General features: G+C 59.0%; 1 protein-coding gene across 2 annotated transcripts; it reads right to left on the reverse strand.

Annotated features, from left to right (window-relative positions):
* Positions 1 to 599: 599 nt before the first annotated feature.
* RAB5C (RAB5C, member RAS oncogene family) lies at positions 600 to 23,771 on the reverse strand. Of its 2 annotated transcripts, none has more exons than XM_004608779.2 (6): positions 23,618 to 23,771; positions 5,663 to 5,916; positions 4,450 to 4,601; positions 4,174 to 4,296; positions 2,671 to 2,764; positions 600 to 1,317 (listed from the first exon to the last, which is right to left on the reverse strand). In XM_004608779.2, the coding sequence occupies exons 2-6, from the start codon at positions 5,826 to 5,828 to the stop codon at positions 1,202 to 1,204; spliced, it is 651 nt and encodes a 216-aa protein (XP_004608836.1). In that variant the 5' UTR covers positions 5,829 to 5,916; positions 23,618 to 23,771; the 3' UTR covers positions 600 to 1,201. The 2 variants fall into 2 exon arrangements, with proteins under 2 accessions (XP_004608836.1, XP_054989516.1); XM_055133541.1 differs by lacking the exon at positions 23,618 to 23,771 and adding an exon at positions 6,309 to 6,403.
* Between the last annotated feature and the right edge of the window lie 1,614 nt (positions 23,772 to 25,385).

Consider the following 25,385-nt stretch of genomic DNA (forward strand, 5'->3'; position numbering starts at 1 on the left):
GTACGGAGCCAGGAGCCAGCCCCATGCACTGCCAGCCAGGGCCCAAAAACAAAAAGACCAAGCCAGGCTCCGAGGTCTTTGTGTTCTTTCCTCTTCAGGGAACAGGCTGGCAGGACCTGTCCCTCGGGGGTCTGGCACAGAGCGACCCAGCGCCCAAGGGGTCGTTCCGGAGGCTGATCACTCTCAGACAGACAGCCGCCGCCCCAGGGAGATCTAGGAGGTGAGGGGGTGAGCCAACTGTCGGACCCTCCGACTCGGTGAGAACTGGCCTCCATCAGGTGCAGCCCACCCACCCCTGCGAGTGAAGGCCCCATTCTCTTGGTGACTGTGACCACAGGTGCCCCCTCCCTCTGGGTGTCGTGTAAGCCGGAGGGGACCTGCTCTGAGAAACTCAGCCAGAGACAGACAAGGGAGACAAGCTGGAGGTCGATCGATCGGCTGACTATATTGACAAGATACTGATTGGTTACATGTTGAAGAAAACATACAATACAAAATACAGAAAAAGTTGGTTCCAACCCCACCCGCTCCCCCCCTCCCCGCCCCACCCCCAAATACTCATCATCGTGATTTGGTCAGAACAGGGCTCAGAGCCAGAGGTCAGGGTGACCAAGGACGAGGGGTGGGGGTGGCGGTCGGTCCTGGTAATGCTGTGGTGATGCGGTGGCCCCTCCTGGCTGGGGTGTGGGGGGACACAGCCGGCCTCGAACAGCGCCGCCTCCTCCCTGGCCCCTGCGGCCTGCCCCCTCCCCGCACCCTGGCTCAGAACCCAGCCCGCTCCCGACACAGGGAAGTTAGGGGCGCTCCTGTTGAGTCTGCGCGCCAGCAACAGGGAAAGGAGAGGTGACTGCTCTGAGCCCCCCACCCCCACTTTATAAGGGTGGGGGGCTTGGGAGCCCCTGGCTACTACAACCAGCAGAGGAAAAGTGGGAGAGCAGTAAAAGGGCAGGAGGTGGGAAGAGCAGAAGATCATATATATTAAAAAAGTGACTTAAGACTTAAAATTGAATTAGTATTTGTACAGAAAGGTGCAGGTGGATAACTCACTCCGGCCTATGAGCAAGATTCTATGGAGAAATCAATGGTGGAGCCCTCCCCTGCCCCCAGTGGCGGCCCGAGTCATTAAGTGCGATTGGTTAGAGTAGATTCCAGTCGGGTTGTTCAGGCCGAGGAGGAGGGGGCTTCGGGCAGGCGAGGGGGCTCAGTTGCTGCAGCACTGGCTCCGGCTGGCTGGGTTACTCTCCTGGAGGTCCACGCCGCGGTTCCGGCCTGGAGCACCTGCAGTGTTCTGGGGCTCGTTCTTGGGGAGCTTCTTGGCTGTGTGGGAGAAAAGGGGGAAATGCATTTGTGGGGGCGCCCAATGCTCCCAAATCCACTTGAGAAGGTTCTTTGCCCATGTACTCGCGCAGTGAGAACGGTCTGGGGGCTTCTGGGAGCCAGGGGCACCCTGAGTGTCAGAGAGAGAACAAGAAAGTCAGTAACTTGCCAAGACCAGAGTTACTAAGTGGCAGAACCAAGATTCAAACTCTAGAACCAGAAGTGCGGAAAGAAAACGATCGTTAAGTAATGGGTAGCAAGGTCTGGAGAGACCGAATAGTGCGGAGGGCACTTGCCTTGTATACGCCCAGGTTTGATCCCCAGTAGCCCATACGGTCCCCTGAGCCCACCAGCGGTGATCCCTGAGCACAGAGCCAGGAGTAAGCCCTGGGCACCACTGGGTGTGGGCCCCCCCCCAAAAAATGTACAATCTCTTATACAGAAATTGCTGTACAATCTCTCTCAGATCCCCCTGCCCGAAATGGGTAGGGGGACAGCCATAAGAGGATTTTATGGGGGTAGCAAGCTGAAGGCTCAGGAGTGACAGGCTGAAGCTTGGGCAAAAACTTTAGAAACTTCTGAAGTAAACTGAGTACGATAAATATGACTTTATGCGACCAGGGCCAGAGTAATAGGACAGCGGGTAGGGCTGACCCAGGTTTGATCCTCAGCATCCCATATGGTCCTCTGAGCGCCTACAGTAACACGAGTATCACTGTGTGACCCAAAACCTCCTCACCCCCCAAAAAATGATGAAAGGGATGGGGGTGGGAGGTAATAGAGGTGTTACGGTCTCATGCCCTCAAGCATCACAGGTGCAGCCCTGAAGACCGTCCCTCACCCTCCAGCTCTGCTGGGTGCAGCCCTCGAGGCCACTGAGCACCCTCACTGTGGCCTGGGTAACTCCCAGCGCCACAGGAACCAAGTTGCATCACACCCTTGGGCCCTCACATGGAACCACCAACCCAACTGGCCAAGAATCACTGACTGGGTGATTCCCCCACATAAAGATGAAAGTGGGCCAAGGAGGGGTTCAGTGGTAGAGCACATGCCTGGATAAACCCATGGCTACAAAAAATGTGGATGACTGGGCTAGAACGATAGTACAATGGGTAAGGCGTTTGCCTTGGATACGGCGGACCCAGGTTCGATCCCCGGCATCCTATATGGTCTCCCAGCACTGCCAGGAGTAATTCCTGAGTGCAGAGCCAGGAGCAACCCCTGAGCATCTCTGGGTGTGACCCAAAAAGAGAAAAAAAAAAAAGTGGATAATCGACCAGCGAAGGAACCACAAACTGGCCAGAGATATATGCAAGTGACATATGTCCCTGATGCGGAAGAGAGAGAACTTACCTATCGCCATGAAAATCTCATTCACATTCATGGCAGTCTTTGCTGAGGTCTCCATGAACAGCAAACTGTTGTCATCTGCATAGGCTTGCGCTTCCTGAACAGAGCAGAGGGGAGCAAGTGGGAGGGCAGGAAATGATGACAGCTGGCAGGAGCTGGGGCTGGAGACCGGAATCACCCCAGATCACCCACCAGAGACGCAGATGAGGGCCCGATGCTCTCCTGCTCTGGGTTCCCCGGAAATACCTACCCCTCACCCTCAGCGCCCCACTTCCCATGCGGCCATTGTCCTGCAATCACATCAGATGTTCCCCTCGGCCCTCCCACTCTTCAGGACCACTAGCACGGGAAGGATTTCTGGGCGGCTCTCCTACAGACACGCTCACACATCTGGACGCGAGCACCGGAGAACATGGCTGCCGACAACATCGGTTTTCCCAACCTGCCTTACAAGCAACCCAGTTTTTTCAGACCAAAAATTGTTTTATGACCTTATTTATTTTGGTCTGTTTTGTTTGGGGGTGGGGGTGGGGGTAGGGGACAGCTGGGTTTAGACCCCATCCGGCAGTGCTAGGGGACCACGTGGTGCTGGGGATCAAACCAGGGTGGGCTCCATGCAAGGCAAGAGCCTTAACCCCCACACTACTTCTCCAGCCCAGTCTGTGAATCGTTAAACAAAATAAATAAATAATGGGGCTGGCGCGATAGCACAGTGGGTAGGGCGTTTGCCTTGCACGCGGCCGACCCGGGTTCGAATCCCAGCATCCCATATGGTCCCCTGAGCACCGCCAGGAGTGATTCCTGAGTGCATGAGCCAGGAGTGACCCCTGTGCATCGCCGGGTGTGACCCAAAAAGCAAAAATAAATAAATAAATAAAAAGCAGTACAGTGCTGGAGCGATAGCACAGCAAGTAGGGTGTTTTGTTTGCCTTGCATGCAACCGACCCTGGGTTCGATTCCCAGCATCCCATATGGTCCCCTGAACCATAGTGATTCCTGAGTGTATGAGCCAGGAGTAACCCCTGTGCATCACCAGGTGTGACCCAAAAAGGAAAAAAAAAAATAAAGCAGTACAGAATAGTCACATCTCTTTTTTTTTCTTTTTGCAAAAAAACTGTTGCCATGTATACTGCGATGATGATCCAGTGAAATCTCGTGAGCACACAGTATGCAGAGCACACGCCCCGCTGCAGAGGGGGGGTTCTCACACAGCCTCACTGCTGGAAAGCTAAGGGGTGTGAGGTCACTGGGGGTAGACTGGATTTCCAGGGCCCAGGACTGACATTTCACTTATGCAAATCCCCCAGGACAGCTACTGGTGGGCCTGGAGGATGCGCAGAGCAGCTGGGTCCGAGGATCACCAGGAAGCCGGAGCTCAGCTCATGGGCAGCTCCACGCTCCCCTCCACCTTCCCTGTGGCCCCGCCGCATCCCAAACCCATGAGCTGCCGGGAAGGCCCGGTGGAGCTGGCCGTCCCCTCCCCTCGAGGCCCGCCCGTGTCCCCACCTGGAATTCCACGGCTCGCTTGCTGGCCAGGTCGGCCTTGTTCCCCGCGAGCGCGATGACAATGTTGGGGCTCGCCTGCCTCTGTAACTCCTTCACCCAGTTCTTGGCCCGTGCAAATGTGTCCTGGGGAGACAGGGAGGGTGTGTGGGAAGGACAGGAAGAGCAGAGGCCTCTGCCCACAGCCAGCAGCGGGCAGCGCCAGGGGGATGCTGGGGAGAGGACTTTGGCCCGACCCCGCCCAGGAACAAAGGGCGCCCAGGCAGGAGGGGTCTTTACTGTGTTGGTGATGTCGTAGACCACGATGGCGGCCTGGGCCCCCCGGTAGTACATGGGAGCCAGGCTGTGATACCGCTCCTGCCCCGCCGTGTCCCAGATCTCAAACTTGACTGTTGTGTCGTCCAAGCAGACGGTCTGTGTCAGGAAGGCCGCTGTGAGAGGGAAGGCGGGGTTACCGCATCGGAGACCGCTGGGGAGTGCCCCCCGCCCCCCACTCGCTGATGGGCCCAGACAGGCCCCGGTCCGGTGGCTGAGCCGACAGAAGTGGCGTTTCGTGTGCCGATCGAGGGGGCTGGGGCTCACCCCACTTAGCCGCCCCCGTCCACACCCCAACTCCCAGGCAAGGGCGGCAGCCGGGAAGCAGCCTGCTGGCAGCCCAGCCCCCCACACCACCCCTCGGCGGAGAGGGACGCAGACAGAGCTGGGGGGCAAGAGCAGGGAGAAGGGACTCCCAGCTCAGATGGGCGGGGGCCCACCTGCTCTCCTCAGCCCCTCCCATTCCCCCCCACCCCCAAAGCACCTTCCAGCTGGAAACCTCCCTAGTCTCCAGCCCCAGGCGTCACTGCCCTTGGCTTCCTGAGGACATGCTCACGTGCTTGGTGACAGTCGGTGCCCGAGAGTACAGGCTGTTCCCCGGCCAGGCGGAGGCCGAGGGGCCGGTTCCCCTGGCAGCCTAGACTGGCCACCAACCCCGCCTCATTCCTGGCTGCCTCCGGGTGGCTGGCCCACAGGGAACACGGGGACCCTCTCCGGGCCTGCAGAGGCCGGGGCGCCCCCGAGTGGGAGCCCGAGCACAAAGCCCGCTGTCCGGGCTGCCCTCCCCCGCCTCACTTCCCCCTCGCCAGCACCCGGCTCCGTGCTGAGGCGGCAGCCCAGACTGCTGACACGGCCCCTTGTGTCCCGCGGAAACCTCCTGCCGGCCGAGAGGGGAGAGGAGGCCTCCGGGCAAGGTCGGCCCTGGCTCCTCGAGGCTTGTCCTGGCCACTGAGGCAGGAGGCTGAGGCCAGCCCCTCGCAGCCTGGGAGCCCAGCAGGGGGTCCCGGTGGGCCCTGGGAGGCAAGGTGGGAGAGCCCAGGGCCGCACGGGTCATCGAGAGGGCCCGGTGTCTGGGGCCCCCTGGCCTGAACACAGTCCCCTTCCAGGGGACTCGGGCCTGGGGGTGGCTGTGGCCGCCGGACCCTCCTCCACCTTCCGGGCCCGGGGCACCACTCACCTCCGATCGTGCTCTCCTGGTACTCGTGGAACTGCCCCTTGACGAAGCGGAGGACGAGGCTGGATTTGCCCACCGCCGACTCCCCAAGCAGGACCAGCTTGAACTGGCAGATCTTGTTCCCAGCGGCTGGTCCATTGGGGCGTGCTGCGCCTCCCCGACCCGCCATGGCCCGTGTCGCTGTCGGGGTACCAGTGAGCGTGGGGGCGGGGACCGGTGCGACGCGAAGAGGCACTTAGTGAGGAGGGGCCCTCCAACTGCAAGAGAAGCCAAAAGCGCGGTGAGTCGGGGGCCCGCCCCGCCCCCCAGCTCCCGTGTCTTCCCCGGGAACTCTTCCCTTCAGCCGCAACCTCTCTCCTCTGCAACACAGGGCCGGGGAGGGGGAGCGCCCACGGCTGCCGCAGCCCCACGCACGGCGGGCTCCCTCGGGCCAGGTGCTCGGCCACCTCCTGGCACCTGAGGCGCAGCTGGCCAGTGCAAACCATCATCAAACCGCCATTTTGTCCAGCCAGCCGCAGGATGGGCCCCCCGCCCGCCCCGCTTCTGGGGCCGAGGGTGCAGGTGCACTGCAGTCAAAGCCTGGCTTCGCTCCCGAGGCCCCCCCCCGCCCCTGTTCCCTCAGTCCTGAGGGGCCACAAGTCTCACGCACATTAAAACACCAAACACACACCAGCGCCGGAGCTCTGCGGGCGGGCAGCTGCCAACTTCCCCGGGAAACAGAGACCTCAGTTCCAGGGCTGCTGGCAGAGGGCAGTGGGCAGAGAGCAGGGGGAGGCGGGGGCGGGCGGAGATGCACACGGGGCACCGGGACCTGCCCCCCAACAGCTGGTGCACTGGCACCCGGGCCGCTCGGTAATGGCGCAAACTTGACTCTTATTTGTAAGTTTCGGAACTGCAGCAGGGGAGGGGTGGGCTCTCTCCAGGGGCCTCTGGAAGACTCATCCTAAAAGACACCGCCACAGACCAAATGAGCCCCTCAACACCCACCCCCGCAACCTGGATGGTTGGGACACACAAGGTGGGGCCCGCCCGGGGCCGCGTCCCCTCACAGTCCCGGGATGAGGTGTCAGTGAATCGGGGATCGGGGCGGGAAGTGGCCCTCCGAGCCTTTGGGCCCTCTCACAGCCCGGAGCTCCCAGCAGGCCACTCAGAGGGAGCTCCGGGGACGGTGACTCAGCGGCCCGCGGACACGCTTCCTTTCTAGAGCGCACCAAAGGAAAAGCGAGCTGCAACGGGGACCACCTCTTCCCCAAAAGCACAAGGAAGGAAGTAAAAGGAGGGAGGGCGGGGCGGGGGGACTGTCTTGCTCAGTGACAAGAAATGCCATTCCCGAAATCGCTCATGCTCAGAGGGGCTTCCTCCCGTCTGTCATTCTCCAGGTGGCTACATCCTTACACGGGCCGGCCACGCTCTCCCGGGCGGCTCACCTGCACGCAGTGGCCGCACCTCGGCCGGGACCCTAACATGAAAACAGTTCCCCTGGGTGGCAGCTCGACTGTCACCTGACACACGGCGCCCACCGTGAGTTCTGAGTTGCAGGGCCCTGCCATCCGCGGGCACTCCCCTGAGCGGGAGGAGCTGCCCCGGCCTGGCAGGGCGGCAGCGCCGGTGGGAAACCACAGCGGACTTGCAAGTTAGTTATTACCACTGATCCACATGACGCGGCTGTGGCCGGAGCAGGAGACAAGGGAGGGGGGGCAGGAAGGCGTGGGGAGAGAGGCGCAGGGGCCAAAGTCCCCGATCCCAAGACAAGTCCAGCAGCTGGGGCCGAGGGACTGGAAAGGGGGACGGGGGGGCCAGCCAGCAGCCACGGGGCGGGAGAAGGAGCAGCCAGCCCTGCCATTCTCAAATCCGAGCAATTCCATACCTGCCCAGACCCAATCCGGCTCTTTATCTACAAGTCAGAAGGAGAGAAACACTTGGGCAACTGTTCTCGGGAGACTGCCGGGAAGGCCTGGGGGAGGGCCCGGCCCGGTGTATGGAAAGGACCCTGCCTGGCAGACGCCGGCGGCTGCCAGGCTCTCGGGCCCCGCCTCCCAGAGATACCTGTCCAGGGACACATGTCACCACTTCGGGCCTGCGGCCCTGTGGTTTTGCAGGCCCCACCCCATTGCCTGAATGGGGGTCAGACCTTCCCAGGAAGGAGGCTTTTGCCACGAAGCACTCCTCGAGACAAAGGCTGGGGGTGGGGGTGTCTCGGGATAGACAGGGAAAGACAGGGAAAAGCCACGGCCGAGTCCCGGAGAGGGAAAGGCCTCTCCCAGGGCCCCAGAAGCTTTATCTTCCCCTCCCAAGATGGGAAGCAGAACAGATGCCCTGCAGGTGGCAAAGGGAGATTCTTGACTGCAGCTGACCGGTGGGAGTGGAGTGGGGGGCCTTCCCCAGTATCCCAGGTGCCATCAGGTGGTGGCTTTATAACCAAAAGTTGGGCTGGAGCAACGGGGTAGGGAGGACGTTTGCCTTGCATTCAGTCGACCCAGGTTTGATCACCCACATACCATTCGGTTCCCCAAGCACTGCCAGGAGTAACCCTGACCATTGCCGGGTGTAACCACAAATGCAAAATTAGTTAATTAATTTTTAAAACCTGGCAGTTTTTTTTTTCTTTTGTTTTGGAGAGAAGGCAAGTTCTGAACCTGGGCTGGGAGCCTGAGAGATGGTACAGGGGTGAGATGTTTGCCCTGTACTTGGCCAGCTTCAATCCCCAAAACAACATATGGTTTCATGAGCCCCTCGAGGAGTGATTCCTGAGCCCAGAGCCAGGAGTTAGCCCCCAGCTGCCAGGTGTGGCCCAAGCAACAAAATCAAAACTAGAGCTAAAGCTGAAACCATATTCTTCTAAGATAAAAAATGCATTTAAGATTAAAAAACAAACAACAACTTTCTTTCCTTTTTTTGGGAGGGTCACACCTGGCGATGCACAGGGGTTATGCCTGGCTCTGCACTCAGGAATTACTCCTGGCGGTGCTCAGGGGACCGTATGGGATGCTGGGAATCGAACCACATGCAAGGCAAACACCCTAGTTGCTGTGCTATTGCTCCAGCCCCAAAACAAACTTTAAATATTTTAATCACCAGGAAAGACACCCATGGAGGATGGATTTCCCCTGGAGAGTTCCCCGTGGCTTCTGCGATATGCACAGCCTTGCCGTGACCTACCCTCCACACCACAGCCTGGGCTGGAGAACCAGTACATAAAGGGGTTAAGATGCAGGCCTTGCATGCGACTGATTCGGTTCGATCCCCAGCACCGCCTGACACCCCCCCCTCAGCATGGCCAGGTGTAAACCCCTAAGCCTAGTATGGCCCGAACACCTCCATCCCCACCCCCACCCCAGCCCCTGTGTCCCCACAAAAACGGAAACCAAACAGACAGAGCCTGAAGGGGCCAAACACCTGCCTTGCACATGTGAGGCCCAGTGTTTGGTTTGAGCCCAGGCGCTGCAAAACAAAGCACAGAGCCGGGAGGGCAAACCGGAGCAGGTCAGCCGTGAGCCTGCAGGGAGGGGGCGTGCCCAGGGCTGGCTCAGGGGTAGAGCTCACCGCAGGGGACCGCCACGGGGCTCCAGGGCAGCACAACCCAGCCGAGATCCCCAGCGTGCGTGAGAGAGGGCACACCACCGCTGGAAGCAGGGAGGGCAGAGCGGAGGAAGGGAGCACCAGCGAGCGGGTGAGAGTACCGGCCTTGGGGCACCCTCTGCCTCTTCCCAAGAGCACTTCAGAGGGCGGAGGGGTAAGGCTCCTGGACTGGCAGGAGGGACAGGAAGGGCAAGGAAGGGCCACACTGCTCCTGCTGGCGCCCGGCCAACTGTGCGTCCGTCCGTAGGTCCCAGAGCCCTTCTCCTCGGGGGTCACCGCGCATTTACGGTGACACTGACCGACCAGATTAGAATCCCGGAGCAGAGCAGTTGAGAGCTCAGTGCTGCAAGAACCAGTTTCCCACGTGAGTGGAGGCGACGGCCCGGGGGCTGCCCTCCACTCAGCGGCCGGACTGTCCCCGTCTCCAGCTGCCAATCCACACGGCCACCTTGTCCCTTCCCTCAGCCATGCGATCGCCCAATTCCCACTCGCCGCCTTCCCTGTGCGAGGGCGAGCAATCCCAGCACAGGGCGCCTCTCATGCTTCCTGTTTGCCTCCGAGACTTCCTCGAGCGAGCGGGCAGTCTGGACGGGGAGCTGGGCTGGGACCCAGCGGCTGACCAGGGGCGGGGCTGGGAACGCCACGACCCGCCCAGGCCTCCTGGGGGAGGTTCTGGCCAGTGACTTCTCACAGGGCCTCCCTCCCTCTCTGCCTGACCCCGGAAACAAGCCCTCCTGAAAATCCGAGAGGCCAAGTCCTGTGCTAGAGAAGACCCCGGCAGGAGCCCTTTGAGGGCTGGAAGAGACGGAGTGAGGCAGGAGCCACGGGGCCTGGCGTGAGAGAGCTCAGGTCCAGCGCCGGGACCTGGCCACAGGGAGAGAGAAAGCCATGTCCAAACTCAGTCCCCAGCACCAGGTGAATCCGTCCCCGAGCGCCGGAGGCTCAGCACGGTGGCCCCAAGGGCAGCAGTGTCCGCAGCATCACTTTGGAGCCAGGACTAGTACTGAACCGTCAAACCCACATGCCCAGGGCGGGGAGTGGTCCTGAGGGCCCCCTGAGCAGGGCAGGGGATGATCCCCATAAAATGTTTTTTTCTGAACAGGGATGTAGCTCAGTGGGAGAACACTTGACTTGTATGTGTCAAGCCCTGGGTTTGATCCCAAGCACCACAGGGAGAAGAAAAATATAACTTAGTGGGGGGGACATTTGCTGTTGTTGTTGGTTGTAGGTGTTTTGTTGTTTTGTTGTTTTTTTTTGGGGGGGAGGGTGCATTCAGTGGTGCTCAGGGCTTATGCCTGGCTCTCTGCTCAAGGATCACATCTGGTGGGGCTTGGGGCACCACACATGAGTCTGCATACAACGTAAGCGACCTATCTGCTGGATTATCTCTCCACCTCCACCCAAAAACATTTCTATTTTATTTTTTAATTTATTTTATTTTATTATTATTATTATTAGTTTTTGCTTTTTGGGTCACACCCGGTGATGCACAGGGGTTACTCCTGGCTCTGCACTCAGGAATTACCCCTGGTGGTGCTCAGGGGACCATATGGGATGCCAGGAATCGAACCCGGGTCGGCCGCATGCAAGGCAAATGCCCTACCCGCTGTGCTATCACTCCAGTCCCCCAAAAACATTTTTAATGGAAAAAAAAAAAATCTCAGCACACGCTTTGCATGCAGAAGCATTAGGTTTGTTCACCAGCACCTCCTGGCTATCTGAGCACCACGCCGGGAGTGGCACTGAGCACCACCAGGTCAGGTCCAAAACCTCAATAAAATAAAAGCTGCAGGATGCAAACCCAGAGCAGAGCAGAGGCTGAGCCAGGAGCCACGGGAGGCGCCCACTTCCCAAGCAGGCCCAGGAGGGAGGACCGGGGAAGACACTGGCTGTGGGTAGAGCCCAGCTCCCACTTTTGAGCTGTGTGACCTTGGACAAGCCAGCGGCTAGCTCCAGCGCCTTATCTAGAAACAGCGCTGAGGTCATCCTGAAGGTTAAAGGAAGCAAAGCCCAGTGCACATGGTGTATTAAGCCAAAGGTGAGGCCCAACCAGCAGCAGGCTACACCAAGAACTTAACTCCTTTTTAAGGAAACGGAGTGTAGAGATGGGGAGGCTAGCTTCCACTCCCTGCAATACTCCGGGCGCCACCGGGGCTATCTCTACCATGGGGTGCCAGGGGTCAAGCTCAGAGCTTCAACATTGTTTGACTGAGGGGCTGGAGCAACAGTACAGAGGGGACGGCGTTTGCCTTGCACGAAATCATGCTGGGCTTCATTCCCGGTACCCCATGTGCCCCCGCCCCCCATCACTGCCAGGAGTGACTCCTGAGTGCAGAGTCAGGAGCAGGCCCTGAGAACTGAGTCATGAGGAGATCCCAGTGTCACTGGCCATGGGTCCCCTGCCTCCCCACCTCCAGATTTACTGTTTGCTTGAACTTAACTGTGGACTCGAGAATTTTATTTTATCCTTTCCTTGTTTTGTTTTTGGGCCACACCCAGCGGTGCTGAGGGCTTACTCCCGGCTCTGCACTTCTGGTGGGGCTCAGGGGACCATATGGGGTGCTAGGAATCAAACCCAGGTCAGATGCAAGGCAAGTGCCCTGCCCACTGGACTATCACTCTGACCTCAACAACTCGAGAAGTTTAAAGTTGTTTAAGGCTTCATAAAAAATGGAAAGAAACACAACGCCGTTATCTTTCTTTCTGATGAGGCACGCGAGGTTATAATGGTGTCCCAACCAGTGCAGAGAACATACGGCAAGGAAAAGGGGGGAGGATCATAGAGGGGGCATCCTCCCATGCCAGCAGGACTAAGGATCACTGTCCACAGAGCTGTGTGTCACTGGAAACTAACAGGATGTGGGACTCTGGCAGCCTGACCAGCCCAGGCTGACATTTGTGGAAAACTCTGGCGGGGTGTATCAGGCCGGAGCCGGGAGCTGGTGTCAGAGCCTGGGGAGCTGCAGCAGCAGAGAAAAAGGGTGTCACCTGTCTCCAGTCATCGTAAGACCCTCTTTCCAGCTCCCCAGGCAGGGATCTGCTTCCTCTCACCCCTCAGGGATAGACTGGCATCAGCACCCCAACGAGGCCACCAGGGCCCCAGTGGAGACCACCCAACATCATCAACGCCACAAAAATGCTGGTAGCACAGGGCCGCCTGGCAGCCCCACCTCAGACACTTGTGCCCACGTGGTTCTCCAGCCGCCGCGCGGGCAGAGCCCGGGGTTGTGCGAGTCAGCGCAACTTCCAGGCCCTGCTCCCACTCCGGCGCCCACAGGAAGGATACTGGGGGTGGGGGTGGCCTAGTTCACGGATCTGCTGACACAGCGTGGTTAGTGCAGGCCCAAGATTCACGGGGGAGGGAGGAGGACAGGGCAGGATGGCCAGACGGGACCTGCCTCCTGGGGCACCGGGCAGCTCCCCACATTTCCACAGCTCCTCTCCGAGGCGCCTCGGCACGCATGGGTCAGCAAGGCCAGGCTGATTCTCGGGTCCAGCCAGGGCAGCGGTGTGAGGAGCAAAGCAAAAGCTCAACTTGCAGTTTGACACGTTCTTTTTCGTGTTCTTTGAGCGGCGGAGCATACCCAGCCGTGTTCAAGACCTACTCCTGGCTCTGTGCTCTGGGGTCACTCCTGACAGTGCTCAGGGGACCGGATGTGGTGCTGGGGAGCAAACTGGGGTCAGCCCCGTGCAAGGCCAGGCGATAACCTCCTCGTACAATCTCTCGGGCCCATTTGTCACTCTACAGCACAAAGCCACTGGCATGTCCATGCACAGGGCACCGCAGGGCTGGGACCAAGTCACGTGGTAGCTCCTGTCCTGGAGGGGCTGCAAGAGCCGGCTGGCCGGGGGCCCCCCTGGGCCCCCGCTGGTCAGAGACCTCGCAGTGACCCTCTCAGCCTGGGGCCCACCGTCCCCCTCTCGGGCGGGTTGTGCGGGGCAGGTGCCCCAGCCGGGACAGCTGCTCCCGGCCCAAGCAGACTCAGCCGCTTCTGCCCAAAGTCAGGGCAGCAGCACCTGCTCACAGCCTCCTGTGCTGACGGCTCCCAATCCTCCCGAAAAACACAGCAGTCAGCTTCGTCCCAGGCCCTCCTGGTGGCTCCCAGCTCAGAGGCCGTGGAGGAAGGGGAGAAGAGAAGCTGGTATCAGCGACTGCACAACAAAGCCCGATTTTTTTTTTTTTTGCCCTGCCGCAAGGATGAGGCCCGGCTGCCTCGGAGGCTGTGCGGGAGAAGGTTGCTCTCGAGCCTGGGCACCAGCGAACAGCCAATGGACCGATATCTTTGTTCTGAAGTTTTGCAAAACGAAATGTCGGGAGGTGTCGGGGGAAGGCATCAGGCAACGAGAGGGTCTGGCCAAGCCCAGGGATGAATCTCAACGTCTATACCCTGGCTCGAGTTGTCCAAAGAGCCTGGAGAAGGTGGGGACACGAGGGCTGAGTGAGAAACTGCGGCAACGTGGGGCGTGGAAGGAACCCTCCTCCCGGGCAGGGCAGGACCCTCCCAGGGGGCAGGAAACCCCCCTCCATCTCCCGGGTTCCCTCTGTCTTCACAGCACACACCATTTCAGCGGCAGAGCCGGGGACGCGGCAGCCACCTGTTTTGTCCGGCAAGTGACTGGAGGCAGAGGGAGGCAGGAACACACGTCCCTCCCCAGGGCTGCCAGGTCCCCACACAGCAGCCGGGTCCGGCCACAGCCCAGACTCCCTCCGCCTCCACGCAACCCCTTGGGTCCCCTCCACACAGGGATCAGGAGCTCAAGCACTGGAGTCAGACCAACTGCAGCTCAAGTTCTGGAGGTGACAGTGCTGTGTCCCCGCCAGCCCCTCCACAGGCGGCAGAGTCCTGGCCAGAACCTTTGGACCTAACCCACTTTTCTCTGGCCTCCCTTCCCGGGCCCCTGCTCTCGTCTGGAGAGGATGCTGAACAGGTCAGGGCAATGGCCTTGGTCGGTCTGAGGGCACAGGTGTCCCCAAGCCCAGAGCTGAACCCCTGCTCACAAGGTAAGCCCGTCAGGAGGTGGGGCTGCAGGCAGGTGGGCAGCAGAAAGAGGGCCTCTGGGGAGGGGCAGGGAGCCCTCACCCTTCTGGCGTGGATGGGTGAACGGGCAAGAGCAGCCCCAAAGAGGATCCCGCCCAGCACCTGGCACCGGTCACGCAGCCCCCAGGACTAAGAGGAGCCCCCATGTCTGGGGTGTCTGAAGGGAAGGAAGGAAAGAATGTCCGCGGTGCTCCAGAAGGGCCGGCCTGCACTGCCGGCCCATGTGATCTCGGGACTGGCCTTCAACGCAAACAAGAACCAGAAGGGGACACTCGATCCACACCACCAGCACCAAGGAGGAACCCCCGAGTGGGCAAACCATCACCCCTCGAAAAAAGAAGCCTTGCCACACACAGATCTTCACCCCAACACCCTCCCTGGGGAGAGGGGCCAGAGGCACTGGACAGGGGCAGGGTCCCCCTTCAAAGCGGGTTTGGAAAGGCGCCAGTGTCCAGCACAGCCTGAGAACACTGAGACGGCCAGGTGGCCACCCACGCCTGCCCTCGGTGCTGACAGCCACCTGCAGGGTACACAGGCGGGCGAGAGGCTGGGGGACCAATGGCAGCTCGTCAGAGGGATGACAGTACAACGGAGAGCCAATGATTCCGGCTCACAGCGCACCGTGACAGCCAGCGCGGGGCCAGCTGAGGCCCGCCGGGAGCCACCAGCGACCTCCCCCCGGGGCAGCCGTTCCCTGAGTGGCAGCACAGGAATGCAGGTCAGACCACGTGGCCGGCCCAGCTGGAGCACTCTCGGCCTGTGCTCGACAATGATGAGGCGCTTTGCGGCCACACGGAGAGTCCACTGGCCATGCTGGAGCAGCCAGGGGCACGGGAAGCTCAAAGGGGGACGAGAAAGACAATCTGGGGACCCCCGTAGTGGGGTACGCTTCCCAGGTGCCTCGCCCCCCAGTGTCCAGCCCTCAGAAGAAGCAGCGGTCTGGACTCTGGCCCCAGCACCACACACGAAGCCCTGAGGGAGCGTTTGCTGGAGACTGACGGGGCGTTTGGGGAAGCCTGGGTACCGGAGAGTCAGGATGTGTGCCCCAACCATGGAGACAGACCCTCGAGGTGGGAGGGAGGTCAAAGGGAGCTGGAAGCACTCCCAGTGACGAAGCTGGAACAAAGGGAGCAATAAAGCAAACCAGGATTGGCTCATAAACCAAAGGGCAAAAGAAACATCTCTGAGTCCATCCTGCAATCAGCCGGCCAACGGAGAAGCAGCAGAGCTAGCCCTGCTCGCACAAGGCCCTGGGTTTGATCCCCGGCATCGTAGATCAAAAGTAACTCCCCTCCCCCACATTAAGAGAGAACAGACCAATCTGTGCAGCCACGCAGCCCCCGGTGAGAGGAGCATGAGCCTCACTCCAGCATGGTCAGAGGTCGGCATGGAGAACAGGGGACAATGGGCCAATACCACCTGCCAAGTGATCAAGGCTGATACCGAGGGTGCTAAGTCTTGTCTTGTCGACAGGAAGTGATCCTGAGCACCCTGCAAGTTCCACAGGACACACTTCCTCACCCGCACCAGTTTCACTGAAAAAGACGCTAAGCCTCAAAATGCTTCCAGTTCGTTCCACCTCTTTATTCTTTCAGTTTGACGATCACATCCAGCGTGGTGTGCAGGAACCACATGGTACCAGGGATTGAAGCCCATCAGTCACATGCAAGGCAAGTGCCCTCCGTGCTATCTCTCAAGACCCAACTCTTCAATTTCCTAATGTGAGGGACCATGTCTCAGGCTTCCTTATCATGTACTTAGTTGGGGATGCCATATACTTAGTTTTTATAGAATTTGTTCATGTTCTTGCACTGCCAAACCACACCTGAAATTCAAAAACTGGTACACTGGACAGCCTCACCTGCGTGATCTTTTCTTTCTTCGTTTTGGAGTGGGGGTGGGGGCGGGGTAGACATGGCAGTGCTCAGAGCTTGCTCCTGATTCTGCACTCAGAGATCACTCCTGGCAGGGCTCAAGAGACCAGATATGGTGCCAAGGATTGAACCCAGCTCATACCCACTGTACTATCGCTCTGGCCCAACCTAAGCGATCTCTTCAGGAAACTTTCCTCTGCATTCACATCATCTCTCCATCCACTGTTCTTTCTTTTTTTTTTTTTTTTTGGCTTTTTGGGTCACACCCAGCGATGCTTAGGGGTTACTCCTGGCTTTGCACTTAGGAATCACTCCTGGCAGTGTTTCGGGGGACCATATGGGATGCTGGGAATCGAACCCGGGTTGGCTGCGTGCAAGGCAAACGCCCTACCCGCTGTGCTATCGCTCCAGCCCTGGTCCTTTGCTTTTCAATACGATACCGTACTGTGTACTAAAGAACACAGCTTGTGGTGAAAGCATGGCTCAAAGGGCCATGTAGCACATGCTTTGTGTGCTGGAGCCCCAGGTTCAATCCCTGCCACCCAAGAGTCCCCAGAGCACTGCTGAGACCAATCCCCGAGCAGCAAGTTAGGAGTCAGAAGTCGGTGAGTGCCACACATGACTTCCCAGCTTCAGCTTCAACGGAAAGCCCTGGGCTGGCGGGGCACACCAGTCCCCCACGGCACTTTAGCACACACAAACCAACCAACAACTTGCAGGAGGAAACACACCACTGAGAGAAGGGATACAAAAAAAAAAGAGCAGAGAAAGGAGCCCAGCTCAAGCTGAACCGGAACGGAATTCCAAATAATGAACAAGGACTTGCAGGGCCCGGCTTGCACGTGGAGAAGGAAGCCGCCAGCACAGTCTGCTCGGGACAGGACCCAATGAAAAGGCGCCTCACCTCGCCCGTGAGTCTCCCCGAGACTCAGCACCCCGTCCACTCCGGAGAAAAACAGCGGGCACACTCCCAGCGAGAAACACCGGCCAAGAGCTGACCGAGATTCCTGAGAGTTGTCAAGGCCGTGAGCAACAAGGCAAGTCTGAGAAACAGGCACAGTCAAGAGGAGCCGCAGGAGAGGGAACCCCTGAAGGCAGCACGGGAGCCCGGAGTGGGCGTGAGAGACAAGCGATGGGAAGCTCTGAGAGCCTGGACTCTGCTCACAGTGCACACGGAGACCCTCGCCAACGGTGCCAGGTAGACCATGCACACGCTGAGCGGGAGAACAGTGGAAACCAGATACTGACCCTGTGAAGGAGCCCACAGCCTCTGCTAGGTCTAAAAGAAAACAGAACTAATTTAAAAACTAGGGGCTGGAGTGATAGTAAAGTGGGTAGGATGTTTGCCTTGCACGCAGGTTCGATCCCTGGCATCCGATATGGTCCCCCGAGCACCACCAGAAGTGATTCCTGAGTTCAGAGCCAGGAGTAACCGCTGAGCATCGCGGGTGTGACCCAAAAAGCAAAAATAAATAAATAAATAAAACTAGGGGCTGGAATGATAGGACAGCAGGTGGGGCCCTTGCCTTGCACATGGCCAGCCCAGGTTGGATCCCCGGCACCCCCTAGGATCCCCTGAGCCCCACTAGAGCATAGAGCCAGGAGTAAGCCCTGAGCACCGCCGGGTGTGGCCCTGAAACCTAAATATTTAAAAAGCAGGCGCTCATCTTGGGACAAAATGAGTTCCAAGGACACCAGGGCCCACAAAGCCTCTTGATAAAGAGAAACTTAAGTTTGCACGAAGCTGGGCCGAGGAAAGTCCGGCTGGGGGGCTGGTGAGAGCCACAGGAAGGAGGAAAAAGTCCGTTTACTCTGGCAAGGGCTGCTGCCCATGTGGACTCGGCACTGGTACCCCATGTCCTCAAGGGCTCTCCCCAGGCCTCCTGCCCCCTCCCAAAGTCACAGACACTAAGTTCCTTGGCCCTGTGGTGGGAGAAGCTTCAGCCACCAGACCTGGACAGGGAATAGCCACTGGTGAATGGCTGAGGGAGGAGGGCTGGCTTGGCTTTGCCGTGGGGTTGTGCAGGTGTTGCTTAGAAGCCCGGGGAGGTTGCACCCCACCGCCGCAGCTTAGGCTGTCCCTATCATCAGCCCGTGGCACAGGTGACTTCCGGATAGGTCACTTCACACGAAGTGGCATTATCCAAGATCTCTAAGGATGTTAAGTGAGCCGCCAGTCTGCAGTCAGAAGAGGAATCCCCAAGGTCTGCAGGTGCAGGGGGCGGGGGCCACAAGCCTACACCTGCACGTGGAGGGGGGGGTGTCTCAACTGAGCCCAGTGCCACTGTCCCAAGGCCACCCACATCAGGAATGCATTGCAGAAGTGCCAAGCAGCACCCGTGGGCTAGAATCCAGCTCATTCACCTTGATCCTTGCTAAGTGCAGGCCTGGGCTGGGTGCTGTGACACGGCCCATGGGGGCGGATACACAGCTACCAGGCACAGGGGCTAGACAAGGTGGCCCGTGGATGGCGAAAGCCACACCTGCCTTTCCTTGCTGCCCTCCACTGGACACGGACATCAGGCAGCTGCACCCTCTGGGAATCAGTAAGTACCCAATGCCACCCTCTCCGGCTGCGTGCTCTACATGTCCACGAGCAACTTTCCAGGGAGTGGACTGAAGAAACAGCCGGAGCCCTGGGGCTGGGGGCTGGGAGAGGGAATCCCACACTCTCCACCCCCAAGCCAACGCCGAGGAAATATGTGCCGAAGGATCGGCCGGCATTTCCTTCAAGGCCAAGGCCTGCCCTGTGCTTTAACCCTACAGCTGTCGCTGCTCAGGATGCCGGCATGTTCTGGCATGACCTGTGCTCCGAGAGAGCACAGGGGGGACGAGGCAGCCCCCCAAGAGTGATGTGCTCTCTGCATCCAGAGGGAAGTCCTCAGCCTACGTGGGGATGAGGAGGCGTCACCAAGGAAGGGGCATCCTGACAGAGGTCGGGGTGATGCGGGAGACCTGGGCAGGCACGGGGAGGGTGAGGTGGGGCCCTGCCAAAGGATCCGAGCCGCTGACCACGAGTTCCCCATCACACCAGGGAATGCACCCCGTCCTTCAGGGACTGTCCATACATGGCATGACAGACACTAAAGCTCACAAGGGCGGCTTTCGCTTGTACTGCTATTCCCATAGGCGGGAAACATGGACTCAGAAGACGGAGCACGGGTGACACAGGATTCTGCTGCAGAGAAAGACATCTTGGGGGGGGGGAAGAACGAGAGATGAAAAAAAGGGAGAGACAGACAGACAGACAGACAGACAGAGAGACAGACAGAGAGACACGCCCTCCATGGCAGGGCTATTACTGGCTTGGAGGCTGTCCTTCCTGCAGGGCCGCTCCAGTGATCCTGACAAAAGCACCCCCGGCTCAAGTTAATCCCCACATCGGGCCCAGAGCCACGTGCTACAACCAAAAGATTGCCTTCGGGGGTCAGAGAGATAGTGGGTAAGGCACTTGCCTGGTACGTGGCTGACCCAGGTTCGAGCCCCAGCGCCCAGTCTGGTCTCCCAAGCCCAGCCAAGAGGAAAGCTCTGTGCACAGCAGGGTGTGGCCGGAAAACAAAAAAAAAAGATCATCTTCAAGTTTCCTATCTTAGCTGAAAATCATGCCTACTTGGCACTCCCCCTGCCCCAACAGATTCCAATATGACAATGGCTACATTTTTTTTTTTAATTTCTATTTCTTGGGCTGCAGGGACTGAACCCAAGAGCCCCCAACAAAGCATGTGTTCTAGCTCTGAGTGACATGCCTGTGCTTTAGAGAATGGTTTTTCCTGGGAGAAAACCCCCCAGCCCAGAGCGGGCAGAGAAACCAGTGGGAAGAGCCCCGCCACGGCCCGCACCATCTCATCTGCAGAAGGGATGACCCCCAAAGCCATCACAAAACGAGACGACAGGCCGGACCAGCAAGCCACGCACGGGCCTTACTCGCGAGGAGAGGAAGGCAGAGTTATGTCGCACCTTCGAGACCCCCCCAGGCCCCCCGGGCTGCCGCTCTGCAAGGATCTGTCCCGTGCCTGGGACTGGCCGAGCTCCTGCACCCTTGATTTCTAGTCCTGCCAGTTATTTTGTATCTTCACGCGACTGGGAGCGACGGGCATCAGCAAGGTCACGCCAAGGCTATGATCCCGGTAATCGGCAGAGCCCAGATGACAAGCAGGTCTGGTTGACCCTGCAGCCCTCGCCCTTTCTCTCGGCCACACCGACTCTGCTTACTGGGTCAGGGTTCGAGGGAAGGGGGGTTCTTTCTAAGCATTTGTTTGCCGGGGCTCAATCCCAGTCCTGGCCGTGCTGCTTCTGGAGACGGGCGCCAGGGGAGATGCACTGTTCCCACCAGCAAGCAAGAGGGAACAGCAACGGAGGGGACCAGGAGGCTAAGGAGATGCGGGCATGCGGGATCCCGGCCCCCCGAGCCTGCCTTCAGCGCAGACTGAGGGAACCTGGGTGTACTCATTCTGGCTTTCCTTAAAGCTTCAGGCTTTTAGGTTCCCCAGAAATAAGGGGTATACAAATGTCAGCCCCTTGGCTCCCTGGAGTACTGGCTTGGCACTCAGGGCTCCCCGGATAGCAGAGGAGGGTGAAGGAGGACGGGCGGGCAGGTGGAGAGAACAGGAGGAAGAGGTGCCAGTGATAAGTGCGCTGAGGGGCTGCTCACGAGCGCCTTTACTCTCTCTGCCAACAGATGACAAGAGGGCCGGCTGCCCGGCGAGCAGAGACCTGCCTGACCCCTACTTTGCCTCCGTGTGCGCTGAAGCATCACCTCTAACGTGGAGCCGTAAGTCTGCCTCCCTCGCAAGATCCTGGAGGAGTATGTGCAGGGCTGCAGAGACAGGAGGGCAGGAAGAGAGCAGGAAGGGGACTTGCCTCGTATGCAGCCAACCCAAGTTCAACCCCCATCACCACACAGGGTCCTCCGAGCCCTGGCAGGAGTGAGCTCTGAGCAACCCTGGGGAGAACCCGAAAACAAGAAAGAAAGAGAGAGGAAAGGGAGAGGGAGAGGGAGAGAGGGAGATAGGGAGAAAGGGAGAGACAGAGAGAGGGAGAGACAGAGAGAGAGAGAGAGACAGAGAGAGGAGAGAATAAATTGTGCAACTTTAAAATGACTAATGGGGAGAGGGCTCCAAGGGTTGGAGCACACGCCTTGCACACGCGAGGCCCAGAGTTCAACCCCAGCACACTAAAACCAACTTCAGTACTTCTAGGTGGCTCTGGCAGTCCCCAGCACTGCTGGGCCCGAGCACTGAGCCCTCAGGTCCACGCTGCCAGATCAAGCATCACTGGCAATGGGCCCCCAGGCCCCCTGGGCACTGCTTGGGAGGCCCCCAAGATGATTTGCATCGGAGAGAAAGGCAGGAAAAGGCCAGGGTGTTGTAAAAGGCAAGAAAGGAGAGGATGGGGCTTCCCCTGCCTAGACAGAAGGGGGTCGCCCACCCAAGCCCTCCTTCCTGGCCAGCAGGTCAGAGCTTCTAGACTCTCTACCAGTCAGAAGCTGCTGCCTCACCCCCCACACTGACTCGTTCCCTGGCTTCTCTTTTAGCAGCGGAGCTGGGCGAAGGAAGCCCAGACCAGGAAGACCCCCTCTGAACGCTAGGGGCCTCATGCTGGGACTCCCAGAGATTTCCAGACCTGAGTGTCAGCTTCTGAAGAGGGTGAAGATTGGCAGCGGATGGTGGCCAGTGAGCAATTAGGCCTGGCCAACACTGGCCCTGAGGGGTGTAGTTTGGATGGTGTAAAGAAACTAGGTTGGCCACAGAAGTGTCCACGCACCCTCCTCGGGGGCTCCGGCCAACGGGGAGCTTGTGCTCTGATTGCTGACACTGAGAACGAAGGTGTTTTTTGCAATCCTCTAAAAAAATGAAATCAGACAATCCCAGACGTAGCTCCAAAGATTGTAGGAGTCACACGGTGGAGATTCTGCAAAGTAGCCAAAAAGTTCTCAAGGTAGAAAATCTTTACCGAGTCTAGGAGGCATCCGAGAGGCAGAGAAGGCACCCCAGAAATGCACAACAGTCTGGTCTTCCCTCCCTTCCTCCACTGTAGATAGGAAGGGTCAGTCCTGGCCTCCAAGAGTCAGACTGCTCTCATTAAGGTACGGTCTCTGGCCTGTACTTTGGCCACCTAACAAAGAGCCTTCCAGCTCGGTCTGAGAGTCCACCAGCTATTTCACACGGCTAAGTCCGAAGCAACAGGCAAGGATCATATGTCAGGACAGGTTGTCTCTTGGAAAGGAGGGAGGAACCTTCACTTCCCGGCATGCATGGGAATTCCCTGGGCTACATGGCTTTGCACATCAAGAATCCAGAGGTGCCGCTACCGTCTCAATCTATCCTTCTGTCATCTACAATCTTTCAAAGGTCCTGAGTCCAGGAGGGACGGGAGCTAGACCCTGGGACTAGGAGAGGGAGCGGGAAACACGGGGAGAGAGAAAGAAAGAGAAAGAGACAGAGACAGAGAAAGTTTATGTGTGCAAGAGCCAGTTTAGGACCCACCACTTGTGTGTGTGTGTGTGTGTGTGTGTGTGTGTGTGTTTAGGTCCCTACAACTCCTGGGTCTTTCCTCCCTCTCGAGGAGCTGACCACAGTCCCAAAGAGAGGAGGAAGAGGAGGGGGAAGGGAAGGAGGCTCACGTGCTTTGGGAGGACCGCGCTGAGCCTGGAGCAAGGGGGGAGGAGGAGGGGCGAAGGCAGATAATGAATGGGCAGATCCACCCTGATCTGTGATCTGTAGCTAGGATTAAGCAAACATCAGCTAAATTCTTCTGAGGCAGGAAGAGAGTTACACTCAAAGAGAACACCCAACTGGAGAACATAACTCGAGGCCAGAGCAGGTGGTCGAAGGGGTGCGGGGTGGGGGTGGGGGGTAGCGAGACCAGAGGGCAGCTCTTACCCCAAAGGCAACTGGCATGTGAAAGCGCAGCCGGGACCGACCCCCTACCGGTAGGAGACCCGGGAGGAAGGTGCTGTGGGGGGTGCGTGCATGCGCTCTGCTCTCCCAAAAAGGTCCAACGCCCCCCGGGAAGTGGGGCTCAAATGTTCTCGAGGGCTACTAGGGACAACTGTTTGGCGTGTGTGTAGTGGAGGGTGTCTGGGGGGCAAGAGGGGAAGGACAGCAGCGGCCGGCAGCACTCCTCGCCTCTAAAAGGAAAAGGGGGCAGGTCTCCCCAGTCCTGCTAAAGACCCCCCAACGCTGGGAGCCGAGGAGGCGGGACTTAGGGTCCCCTCCCTCCCACCAGCGGACTAGACAGGCCACGGGAGGGGAGGGGCGGTTTCCCAACGCCCACCAAAGGCAGGGAAGAGGAGGGAAGAAGGGGGTCCCCCCTTTGGCCAGAAGCCTTGGGGAGCGCCTTAAGAGGGGGCTACGGGTCGGGGGAGGGGTCAGTACCCCCCTAAGACAGGGTGGAGCGGAAAGCAGCGCTGCCCCAGAGAGGCTCCAACGCCAGCGAGACACGGGCCCCGGGGCGGGCACACTCACGGCGGCTCCGGGGCGGCGGCGTTACTTCGGGGCTCGGACAGGCTCCGCTCTTCTACCCCCGGCGGTGTCCCAGGCTCCGGCCTCCACTTCCGCCTTTCAGCCGCTCCGGATCCGGATCTCGCCCTCCGACCCGCCTCTCTAGACTCCCAGATGACTGACATGGCAGAGAGACCAATGGGAAGCAGTCTTGGCCGGCTCTCGAGCGACGCGAGTCTGGGGCGACGGAGAGGCGGGAGAGCGCGCGCGGGGGACGCCGGGACTTGTAGTTCTCCGGGCTGGGAGGAGCCTCTGACCGCCAGAGACTCGGGTTCAGGGTGGAGCCCGCTGCTGGTAAGGCGGAGCCCGGTCGGTAACTTTTTAAGGGCCGGCCTAGCGCTCGCGTCTCCAGAAGCAGCGGGAGCAGGCAGGTTGCTAGAGGGCGGAGATTGTGGATGTGTGCGTGTGCGTGTGCGTGTGCGGTATGTAACTGGGAAAGAGAAAACGTGGTATGAACCAAGGTGCATTAGAGACCGTCTTGCTCTCTGGTCCACACTCTGGGACCGGGTGACTGACTATTGGGGACACTGGAAAGGAAAAGCGGTGCGAGTCAGCTCTCTGGAGGCTTTGGGTGAGATCCAAGGAAAAGCCTCTCCTGTCTGGCAGGAAGATGCCCCCTCTTTTGGCTCCACCGAAAAATGCACCTCCTCTTCCTCTCCCACCTGCCTCCTAGGTCAGAACCAGCTCTTGTCTCTGCTGCCAAATACAGAGCCAGACGGACTCTGCCACTTTCTGTCTGTCATCAATACAGATTAGAGCCCCTGCTGTTGGCACTATCCACACAGAACAAGTCTGATCTGGGGTATAACTGTTTTCTGTAAGGTTTTAGACGGTTCCTGTGTCCACCCACCTGCTACCTCACAATACAAAGCCCCGTTTCTCCCTGGCTTCTGTATCAGGCCCCCTGAGACACTCTGCAAATCAGAGCTCACCCCAGAGACCGCTGTGGGCTGTTCCTATGGCACCAGCCAACACTGATATGACCCAGCAGTGCCCAAAGTGACTTGTCTGGAATCCCGGACACAAACCCAGCCACACCCACTTCCATTTGGGCACTGGGGGGGGGGGTCTTCTCACAACATCATGGCCACCCCCCAGAGCCAACACACACACACACCCCACAGTGGTCATCAGAAGAGGGAAAACTTGGGGAACCCAGCAACAGGGCCCTGAGGTATGGTGGGGGGTGTGACTGCAAGTTCCTCCAAAGCCCTGGGGAGACCAAACCCCAGGAACCAACAACCAACAGCCACAGCCAACAACTGCAAAAATAAAGTTTATTTCCTATCCAAAAGTTGAGTCCAGAGGGTCCTTAGGAGGTTGCTAGCCAGTGACAACTTCTTCCCCTGGGCCCTGTAACATGTTCATGACCTGCAACAGGAAGGACATTAGTGGCCAGGGTCTGTCAGAGAGACCTAGGGGCTAGGTTTCTGGCTGGAGGTGGATCTAAAGCTGGCCTCTCCCTCTGTCTGAACATGTGGTTTTGACGGGGGGGAGGGGAGGGAAGACAGGGCAGTAAAGGGGCCCCAAGGGACCCATTAAGCTCTCCACCTCCTCCCTGGGGCTGCTGGTGGTGTGCTTACGGTGCCAAGTGGATTAGTTGGCGCCTCAGCCCTTCTGAGGGACAGCAACAGGGCCCTGAGGTATGGTGGGGGGTGTGACTGCAAGTTCCTCCAAAGCCCTGGGGAGACCAAACCCCAGGAACCAACAACCAACAGCCACAGCCAACAAC

Source organism: Sorex araneus, chromosome 3 (genome assembly GCF_027595985.1).
Source record: "Sorex araneus isolate mSorAra2 chromosome 3, mSorAra2.pri, whole genome shotgun sequence".
Taxonomy (NCBI): domain Eukaryota; kingdom Metazoa; phylum Chordata; class Mammalia; order Eulipotyphla; family Soricidae; genus Sorex; species Sorex araneus.